This window comes from Triplophysa dalaica, chromosome 9 (genome assembly GCF_015846415.1).
Source record: "Triplophysa dalaica isolate WHDGS20190420 chromosome 9, ASM1584641v1, whole genome shotgun sequence".
Lineage (NCBI taxonomy): Eukaryota > Metazoa > Chordata > Actinopteri > Cypriniformes > Nemacheilidae > Triplophysa > Triplophysa dalaica.
In genome coordinates this window covers 22449000-22460338 of record NC_079550.1, presented here as the reverse complement: position 1 = coordinate 22460338, position 11339 = coordinate 22449000, and the positions used below count along the sequence as shown (strand labels likewise).

Below are 11339 nucleotides of genomic sequence, written 5' to 3'. Positions count from 1 at the left end.
ACAAGAAGATTTTTAAATATCTTTTAAACATTTCTTTGTTTTTCAGAATATTGTATTAAAAAAAACAATTATGGTAATAACGAAGCAACAAAATAATCTGGAAACAATTTTAAGCGAATCAAATCTTGCAGATCATTTTAATATTATCCATTAATTGCTATTTGGAGAGGAAGGACTTCAGGACAAATATCCAGCTGAAGTTTCCCTTGTTGTTTTTTATTAAATAAAGATACTATTTTTAAATGGTTGAAACAAGTTACTGTCTACCACAAATTTTTACTGAAAAGGTTGTAGTGAAACAGATCAATAGTGGACATTTTTTCTGGAATAAAATATGTTTTTTAGAAATCTGAGAGCAGAAACAACAACAAAACAGTGGTTTTAAAGTAATTCTTGCTTGAAATTGTTCGCTCGTGAGTCTGATGCAAATACTACGCACCAGAGAGTCCTGTTGTCAACATTTTCATCATAAAAATAATGCCTACAGATGTGTGGCTTTATGGACTGTCTCATATACTGTACAGTAAGAGGTGGTTTCCCGGACAGGGATTAAGACTAAAATAAACGTTAGAGCAGTCCAACCTGAAAACAACTTGCATGGACATATCCTGCAATTTATCAGTGCCATTGTGATGTCTCAAAGTGCACACAGGTAATGTTTTTTGTTCGACATAATTGTATAAAACGACTTAAATGTGCTTATTTAATTTGGCCCCTTAGTCCTGGTTTAAAATAATCCCTGTCTGCGGAACCACCTTAAAAAGTAAATTTTCCCACTGTCCTTTTCTCGTGTTTATTGTACTGGTTTAAACAATAACACCTGTTCAAGTTTTTTTATTGTTATTTAAAAAAAGAAAGTCTGTCACATTTTTTACATTTGTTTCTGGTAAAAGAATGCATAAAATAACAAGTATGTATAGGTATAGGTGTTTCGAAGAAATGATGGAGCATTGCTTTAATGAGCTTGAATGTAAATGTTTACTCTACAGTATATATTTGATTGATTGGAGGTTGCATGAAAAATGTCCAACGGGGGACGAGTTTCTTAGAATGACAAGGGCAGGTATTTGGTCTTTAAAAGGATGGTTGGGTTTTGTTAACTCCTGTGAAGTGTGAAAACATGTTTTTTGTGCATCCTATATCGCCACCTACTGTGCAAACCATTTTCAGGGTTGAAGTATATGTTATACTGTATGTACCTTTATTTTTCTAAATAATTAAGAGAACAGGGTCCTGTTTTGCTTTATGACCTGCTGGTAGAAGTCCATGGCCCAAAAAAAAACCTCCAGAAAATGTCATGCCCTCAAAACGTCAGATGTGAATAAGAAACATTAGCATCTAATATTTTTCAACAGGCATTTATTTAAAAATGTAAAACTAGTGTTACTTATATAAATGTATGTGATGTTCATAATGTCCTTTATATGGTATTAAAGTTTGCATTCATATTAACCTTGTTTTGGATGCCATTGGTTAACATTTGATGGCAATCATTCCCCCACGTGAGAAGGAGTTAAAGTTTCAGTTTCTGTTTTTTACCTGAATAGATACAGGATTGCTGAAGTATCCATTAGACAGATACAGAGGACAAAGCTAAAACAATTACTTCCCCATTTGCTTTATACAGGTCATGCTTATGGCATCATGCAATAGAATTCATGGGCCATTCCTGAGATAGTCTTATTCAATTCAATTACACTTTCAGCCTTAGAAAGAGGGGAACATCACAAATAGAGGCAATGCACTACCCCTTTATCTCATCTCTTCTCGTAAAGGACAGAGCGTGGTGAAACAATGATGGATAGACTCTGAAAAGTGCATTATTCCAGATGCATTTTTGATTATTTTTACCCCTCTCTCTGTCTCTCTCTCTCTCTTTTTACATAATGTAATAAGCATGAAATGCCCCGGCTTCTGTCAAATACATGGATATTGCTTCTGGTAACGGGACACATTCTCTCTTTTTCTTGTATTTGCTACTTATTGCTTGAAAAGAATAAGGTCTTCTGCATATTTTGTTGCCTATCCCAAAATGTTTCAATTCTTTCAAATAAACCTACTACCAGCATTTATAAAATAATGGGGAAAAGAGGATACGATGCTATAAGTTTTGGGGTAACTTTATACAATCACTTCTGCTTTAAACAGATTTCTGTGAAATTAACACTGTGATGTGGTCTTTTGGGATACAGAGGTGATTCAATATTATTTTCTGAAAGTTATGGTCATTGCTAATAGTTCCTATGTAAAAAAATAGCCTGTATTTAAAATGGAAAAAAATGGGGAAGACATTCCCTGACGCTGCATTGGCGTACATGAACTACAATGTAGTTTTATTAATATGTCACTAGTTATGGTGTTTTATAAATTGTAAATAAATGTTGTACTATACATCACATGTTAAGCATTTACTAATATACCACTTATATATTTTTACATTCGCTGCACAAGTAAAATGTCAGATGCAATTTAAAACATTTAAATTTTCATAAAGTCATAACAGAAACAGCAGATTTATTATTTGTTACAATGACTTTGTATGGATTTACAACAAGTGCGTTTGTCGGAGCCAATAGCCGTGTGGTCAGCGCTACGACACAACACGCGGCTTGAGATCCTGTGCCGATCCCGCTCAGTGATAACAGACAAGCGAAGCTGCATCCAAATCGAACAAATGTATCTGCGTTGTTTTAAATAAACCAAATTAAACTAGTTATGGAGCATGTGCAAAATGTAAGTATTGAGGAATAACAGATTTAAAAGAATAGTTTAAAAGTATCGTGTTCCTTGTGACAAAACACACATACTGTAGCCTATGACAGCCTCACAAAACACACAAGAATCTGAGCGTATTACCGGACTACATTTCCCAGCTCCTGAGGCCACGTGACCCACTCTCTTCGCACCATCATATACTGGCAGGCACACAGCCGTGAGCGAATATGAAATGAATGGCGCCAGCATGAATTAAAGTGCGCGGTGAACTCTGTTGCAATAGACATGTACATAGCAAAATTTACTAGATTAGGTATAACAGCTCTATTAAATGCCCCCGGGGTGCTTTTTATTGTGTACTTATCAGCAGTAACACTCGAATCTTTGCGTCAGTCTTTCACACATACATCTGGCAAACATCTATTTTTATATCTGCATTTACGTCTGCAAGACATGTTCGTTTTTTTCTCATCTACAACACGTCTCTGAGACGTCAGATGTCACATACAGAAGACATCCAGAAGATGTCAATAAGATCGATTTGATTTAAAGTGTACAGTATGTTTAACAGATGTTAATAAGATGTTCGTCAGATGTTTTTATCAGCAGATGTTTTCCAGACATCTAAAAGACGTACCTGAGCTACCCGGGGCCGTATCTTCAGCATTGGGGCCTGTTGTATACTAATCTCACAATTATAATGATAAAAAGGTAGATTGGTCTACATTAAATCTGAAAAGTAACACTAATTCATCTTAACTAACTTGTAGTCGTGAGAGTAATTGTTGAGACGGTGTCTTAGAAGAGTATTTCACCTTCAAAATGAAATTCTGTCATCATTTACACGTCCTCTTGTTATATCAAACCTGTACAACTTCTGTCTGTTTTCTTTTTTCTGCAGAACACAAAATGAGATATTTTGAAAAATGTTGGTCACAAAAATGTTCTATTGTAAACAATGCAAGTGAATCGGGGGCTGTAAATAACATTTTTCAAAATATCGTCGTTTGTGTTCTGAGGAAGAAATAAAGTCATACACGTATGAAATGACAAGAGTCTGAGTAAATGATGACAGTACTTTCATTTTTTAACGTAACTTCTCCTTTAACTTAATGACTGTGTTTATGCAACTGGCATAACGTCGCAAGATGGCGCCAAAGTCAAACTAACGATTCACGTCATGGACGTTTTTATTCACGTCATGGACGTTATTATTACAGACATTGCGTATTCACCACAACATGGCGCTGTAAGACATCTTCTCTTAATTATGCTTGGAAATATTTTACTTTCATCAACTGGCGAATTGAAAATCAAAAAATATTTGAGATAAAATGATTTACATGTTGTTAATTTAAACGAATGTTTTGGCTCACTGCTGATATGTGACGAAAGCAAACTGGCGGTAATCTGTCTGCAACTGTAATTCACGTTAAGTTTCAGGGTGTCATTTACACGAATGCTGCTTGATATTTGGCTACAATCTTCTTTATTCTGCTGGTATCACAGTTCCACGTCTTCTCATTCGTTTCTGTGGCACTGATCCTGGATGCATTTACAGTACGAGCACGAGTCTGGTGATTGTAGTATGAACAGAACCCTGCCCACCGCGCGCTAAAGAAGCTGCACGCGTGACTGAGAGGAATAAGGGGACGTTCGTGCACAGTTCGCGTTAAGCGCCGTTTCGTTTTCACTCCGATTAATCATCTTCGTTTTGAAGGAGGTACGGTTACATCCCCGACTTGACAGATGAAGAAATGGCAGCGGAATCCAACCGGAGATTTACCAAAAACCTGCTGAAACCGGGAAGCGCCGCAGAGATACGGCAAACCGCCTGCAATGCCATACGGAATTCAACTATAACGGTAAGGTTGGTTATAATGACATGCGCATATAGAAGGAGTGACGTTTGACTTATTTTATCACATTTTATTGCATGCTCAACATGACCATCTACATTACACTAAATCCAGTGGTTTGCGTAAAACCGTGTAGCTACTGCCTTCATTACCGTTACATCTGGACACAACCAGCGAAATTCATCTGTTTTCTCAAGCATTGCATTTACATGGTTATTTTTTATTTTCTTGAGGTAATATCATCTTAAGATGCCATTTATCTGCGTTTTATTTCAATGGACGGTTTTTGTGAATCATCTGTGGGCTTTGGGGCTTTTCCAAATGTGCGCATTTGATTTCGATTTCTATTGTTACGCAAATAAACAGGTTCAAATGTCATTCTTATGATGATCGTCTTGCTGACGTGTGTTGTTCGTAGTAAAAACGTCGCATCACGTTGTAGAAGATGATCTGAGTGACACACTGACATGTTTTATGATATGAGTACAGTTGATGTACAGTAGCATAATTGTGCATATCTACAATATAAAGGAATATATAATGGCTAAAATGTGCATATGTTGTTTTTAAGCAAGTCGTGATAACGTGATAATGACTCATTCTACAGAAGTGATGCAAATTGCTGCCCCTTATAAAACTGACACATGTTTACGAAAATACATTAAGCCAGCTAGCACACTTACGTATGTAATATGTCTGCTAAAGATCTGAAAACATCTGCTGTGTAAAAACATCTGCTTAACATTTCAGAAAGAGCAGTTAAACATCCGTTAACATCTTACAGACGTCTCCTAGATGTCTATATGATACATATGTCCTACATCTGATAATAGACGTATCCGAGACGTATTGGATGTCAAATAGACGTCTGTCAGATGTAGTGTGCTATCACTGAACATATCAACGTTATAGATACGTGGATTACAGAAATTCATCGACTTGCATAAAATGCGTCATTGAATCGTTTATCCCTTATGATGCTCCAGCACCCAGACAGAAACTGATGACCAGTAAACACAGCTACAGTATGTTGTGAGGATGTATCTGGAATGGTCCAAAATAATGTTGCAGTGACATTCCTAAATTCATCGTGACGGCGTAACATTGGACGTTGTTGCAAAATGATGTTAACATCCTTTAGGGCTGAAAAGATAAGTTGACATTATCAACAACGTCGTCAACGAAAAAATTCGACAAATAATTTTGTCATAATCCAGGCAAAATACAGATCTAGACGGATGTCTTCAATAGATGAAAACATCTTAAGATCACCAGGGCAACGATGAAGAGCACCAGGGTGGCCAGGGAAGGGACAGGGAGCCAGGGCATGAGACACTGCTATGCTTGACTTCATTTGGTGCTACGAAAACCACAGCAATATGATATCAAAGTTCGGCGGGAACGTTTGACAGTGTACGTCTGCTCCCACAGTTCTTCATGTCATATGCCGATCGGTCTGTTCAACACTGAATGAAGTCAAACACACACATCTTAGCTCTTTACTGCATTCGTCACATGCACGGCAGTCATCTGCATAGCTCATAAATCACTATAATGATCAAATACAACTTTCGATGCATGGTACACATGTACAATTTCAATGTAGGAAAATCCCTGCCTGTCACGTAAACTGTTCATTGCTGTAGAGTTTGACTGTACATGTGGTAAACGTTAAAGGTGTAATCTTTCCCTTTGTGCCACCTGGTGGTATTTTCGTGAATGTTTTTCACATGTTTTTGCCACTCAGTGTAGGCATCACTCAACGCAGTGGTTGCATTCTGGCCATACTTTCTTCCTGTCTAACTGGGTGGTTCTTGGCTATAATAAGGTGCAATGTGGACTTTTTCATTTTATTAACATAGTAGTAGTCTGGTACTGGATTTTAATCCAATCTGGGAACACAGTCAAATTGGTTTGACTCAATATAAGGACTGCAGTGGGACTTGTGGTGCCGGTGATGTCACTTGCTAATTAGCATACTGTATTTGTGACGTCACCACATAGTTTTTGCGTTTAGACTGTATCTTAATACAACTGAATGTCCAATTAAGCCATCCCCATACATCTACATCAAAGTGGTCATATGGCGTGAACTCGTGTTTTTCTGTGTCTTTGGTGTGTTAAAAGTTGCCCACGCATTTATGAGACATGTAAAATTTCAAAAATGAAAGTGTGGGAACAAAATATGCATTCTATTAAAATGCGAATGCTTACCCAGACCTGCCTGAAACGCCTCGTGTAAACACACCCCCACAAATCTACGTCAGTCGATGGTATGATTTGACTAATTTGACCGCTCAAATGTGTACGGAAGTGAGGTGGGCGTACCTAGGCTGTCAGTACAATTGCTGTGGAACCTTATTTTCCATACTTGTATTGTAAATCCTTTAAATATGCTGTTGTGGCGACTGTTAAAAACACATTAGACACCATGCACTTACAAGCTTTAAAGGTAAATGTGTTACTTTTTCCTGTCAATCCATGTGGATTTTGTCTGTAAAGAACGAACTGTCGCTTGAAATTAACATTACATTATTTTAAATACATTTACAGGCAAACCTCTTCAAAATCTGTCTCTTATGCATATATGCAATGTAAGCATAAAACAAGTTGTGGTTATGTTGTTTTAACTGTTTCTATGAAGGCTGTGAGGGTTCAGTCAGTGCAGGAAGGAGGATTGACAGTGTGGTCTGATCGCACCCTCTGCTAACACCAGCACTATTCAAAGCCATATAGAGAAAACAACCACAGCTCTTTGCTGTAAGCTGTGACAGGCAGTTATTACAAAAATTCTCAATTACTGCCTATAAGTTGAACTCAACTCAACTCAACTTTATTTATATAGCGCTTTTTACAATTTTCATTGTTACAAAGCAGCTGTACATGAGACACATTTAATACAAGTATGAATTCTAAAGCAGCCCCCCCGGCCAGGCAGATAGTGCAAAACAATATGCAAACGGTGGTGAGTTTGTGATTGTGACAAAACATTTAGCAGTGTTTACATATTGTTTATTACTTCATAATATAGTATGTAAAATAGAAGTTTATTTTGATTCATAAAGGACAAGTTGATTTTATAATGCCTACTTTTTTTTGCATTTTTTGTTTTTAAGGTCAATAAAAGACAACTTTTCCCCATATATTTCATCATTGAGGATTTCTTCAAAAAAGTTAAAAATTTCCGTCTTGTTCTCGTGAACCCTATCATGTCTTGTATCAATAAGTGTCTCGTCACACCCCTACTGCTCCATCAATTTAAACCATTACATTTTTTGTTTTTTATAAGTAGTAATAGGAAGCCAAAGTCTGATACCAATCATTGCACTCTGATGATAAAAAACTAGAAACCACCTACACTTCCCCCACAAGCCTTTGCTCATGATGCTTAATGAGAGCAGGGTGAGTCTGGGTCACACTTGGGGGTGGGGATTTCTCCAATTGTTCATTGCTATTTAACCGAAACATTAAGGTTCTTGTTTTGTAAATGTTTTATAAATTATAAACATTGCCAATGTCAGTGATGTTTCTTTGTATATGCGATACTGTATATCTTACTTGTAATATTCTGTTGTATTGAAGAAAACAGCTATCAATTGAATAAAAAGAAATGAATGTAAAGATATTTCAATATGAGAAAACAGTACGTGAAGATAGATGACAGGGAGTCTTTGAAAGGAGAACAGTTGGGATTCTTTTGGCAAATATTTCAAAATCTCAAAGAAATCAAGCCCATTTTTAATATGTTTAGTAATAATATGTTAGCCTTAAGGATATCTTTCAATTGAAATGCTCACTGGATCCAGGACAATATAGGGATATCGAGGATCTACTGGTTGTTCGTGTATGAAGTAGAACAATTCATTTTAAGTGAACTTTCTGGTTGAGAACCTACTGCTGTATTTCTGTTCTTTTCATTCAAATAAAAATGTATTTACATATGTTTAACGAGTTTAACTAATAAGTACGGATGATAAGGGAAAGATAGTATGTGTATTTGGCTTGCTGCCCCGGGATGGGTCTCCGGGCTCAGTAGTTCCTCTGAACTCCGAGCACCCGCCCATTGTCCAGGGAGATGGCCTCGGGCCCCTTATGTGCCCGGAATCGGGTTGTTCCCCCAGTTATACTGTGGTAAAAACATTCTGATAGTGTGGAGTTGGGGTGGAGGAGGGATGCTGCGAAAATGTAGAGAGAATGAGGGTAAGGCGTCTTGTCTATTGGTAGGGTGTTTCTTCCCCGAGCTAAAAGGATGATTGGTGAGACTGATTGTAGGAAACCAGCCGGGTTAGTTATCTGATTGGTGAGATTGATCAGAGCAAGCCAGCCGGGTTAGTCATCTAACGAGTCTGCTGCATTTTGGTCAACTGGAGTGGGCACGGGGACAAGAGCAAGCATTGCAGAGTTGGTGAGAGCGGACACCAAACCTAATTCTGGAATGAAAGCGGGCTCAAGACTGGTCTCTGGAGTACGAACAGGCACCAAACCTACCTCTGAGATGAGAGCGGGCTCCAGGCTGGGCTTGCAAGAGTCTGGTAACGGTGATCAGGTCTAGGTGGCAATCAAATATGTCTGACAGGGTGCATGAGATTCTGGGAGCTGATGTAATCCGGTTAGTAAGTGCAGGCCGGAATAGTGACAGGAATGACGTTTGACTGTCACTACCAATCAAAATATTTATTTGTTCAAACGTAATGTGTTACCTTTATACATAATCATACATTTCCCATTTATATTTAAACATTTACCAATAATTTTTACATATACCAATCAGTATTGAAAGTGCTAAATATGCTTTTAAATGTATGCATTTGTTGGAGAAGTGACAGTGCATTCGGAATATATATTTTATTAGGATAAACATACAGGGAAACATAATCAAGGCAAACAGGAACATGGAAACTAATGAATGAACACAGGCATAACGGAAACAACAAAACTAAACCAGAACGAAACATGACAGAACTGTGACAACGATATGTTGTGTTATAATGTTGTCTTTTAGATATACTGTTATAGATTTTAAAATGTTTGGTTCTAAACATGTTTCTGTACTGTTTTGAATGTGATTTGATATGTTGCTTTTATCTATATAGAAAATGAAAAGTATTCCAATTTCAAAAGTCTTTTCTGTGAATGCGCCATTGTTTCTGAAATTGAAACCCTTAAATTCACCTCCCAATTCTCTATGCGGGAAACACTCTGCTTGGAGTCGACATGGACTCTGGGCCTGAAGATAATATTAGATTGGTGCTGGGACAAATTTATGTTGAGAAGAATCCCAGTTTAAGTGGAAGACTTGTCATTGACACAGATCTTGTCAGTAAAAACTAGAAAAATCAAACAGATAATCCTGTACTGTGATACTACTGCCACCAAACATCCCTACGAGAGAACACAGATCACAAAATAGACACCAACAAAACTATAAAACACAGGGGTACAGACAAAAAACCATGGTAAAAAAAAGGATAAGACAGACTGGAGAGTTTGGAGACAGAGATATACAATATCAGATTTGTACTTCATGGTTATAGACGTCAAAAGAATTTACTATAATATAATTTTAACAAAATTATCATGATATCTACTGGAGTTAGATAAATGGCACTATCAGTCAAATTCCTGTTTAATTTTATCATTTATAGTTATTTTTGGCCTATGATTCATACTCAAAGTATGAGTTTAGGAAGGCAGAGAGATAGTTTGTGTAACTACTTAAGGCAAAATGCTAAAGGAGTGCAATAACAACACCAACAGTATAGTACCCATCTACCGTATTATATAAGATGTGTAATACTAACTAAATAGCAGCAATCACCAATAAAACATTTGCATTTACTGTTATTGCAACAACCCTAGTCTGAATATTGCTATTTTTTCAGGATTGTTGAAGGGAAGAAAGTGACCTTATATGTAATATTATTTTTAGTAAGGTATTATTCCTAGTAAAGTATAGGCATGGGCTTGAAAAAGATGTAATTTTAACTAGAACATCTTTTACACAAAAGGATCAGAACTTGGTGAGGTCTGTAAAATAACTTGAAAATATTTCCTGTCTCTCGGACATCATTAGGTCTCAGATAAGACCGGCATTTCATTTTAGTCATTAACAAGGAACACACACAGAAACAGAACAAAATATAAAATGTACACACCACAGCTGAATATGGTTGTCAATCCTGTTTGGAGTGCAATATTTTACAATACCTGTCAAAACTGTTGAAGCACTTTATTCAAATGTTTCCAATAATCCTGAAATCTCTAGATGTAAGCTTAAACCTTTAAAATGACTCTTGTAGACAAAATATATTTGTACATTTCTTTCAGTAGAAAGAAAGAATATTTGAAATTGATGACTTAAATCAATGACAAAATAAAAAAGGAAGAAAAAGCAGCCTATGTAAGAGTCCTGAATAGATGGAAATTCTCTTGATACTCTTTAAAAAGCTTCCCAGGTTGAGACGTCAAGAAGGTAAATTATAAAATGACCAGAGGGAGTCAAAAATGCTAAAATATGACGTTGTTTTGATTTATTTTAGATGCTTTTATATGCAAAATAATTTCAACAGTTGAAGGAGTAGTTGACTTTAAATGAAGCTCCCAATGACTTATTTTGAAGTGCACTACTCCTTTAAAGTTTTGCTTGTCTATAGTTTTGAAGAATTCACTTCTATTCAAAATGGTGGAAAAATATAAAGAAAGAAACTATTGACTGTAGTTAATGTATGTTTATATGCAGTACAGTTATAAACAAGAGCGGCAGCC

General features: G+C 36.6%; 1 protein-coding gene across 2 annotated transcripts in view; it reads left to right on the top strand.

Annotated features, from left to right (window-relative positions):
* The first annotated feature begins 3957 nt into the window (after positions 1-3957).
* dock10 (dedicator of cytokinesis 10) overlaps positions 3958-11339 on the top strand; it is a 77576-nt gene continuing 70194 nt past the window's right edge. For both annotated transcript variants that reach the window (XM_056756177.1, XM_056756176.1), the window contains exon 1: positions 3958-4580. In XM_056756177.1, coding sequence (XP_056612155.1) covers positions 4473-4580 — 108 coding nt within the window. In that variant the 5' untranslated portion in view covers positions 3958-4472. The remainder of the gene's footprint in view (positions 4581-11339) is intronic.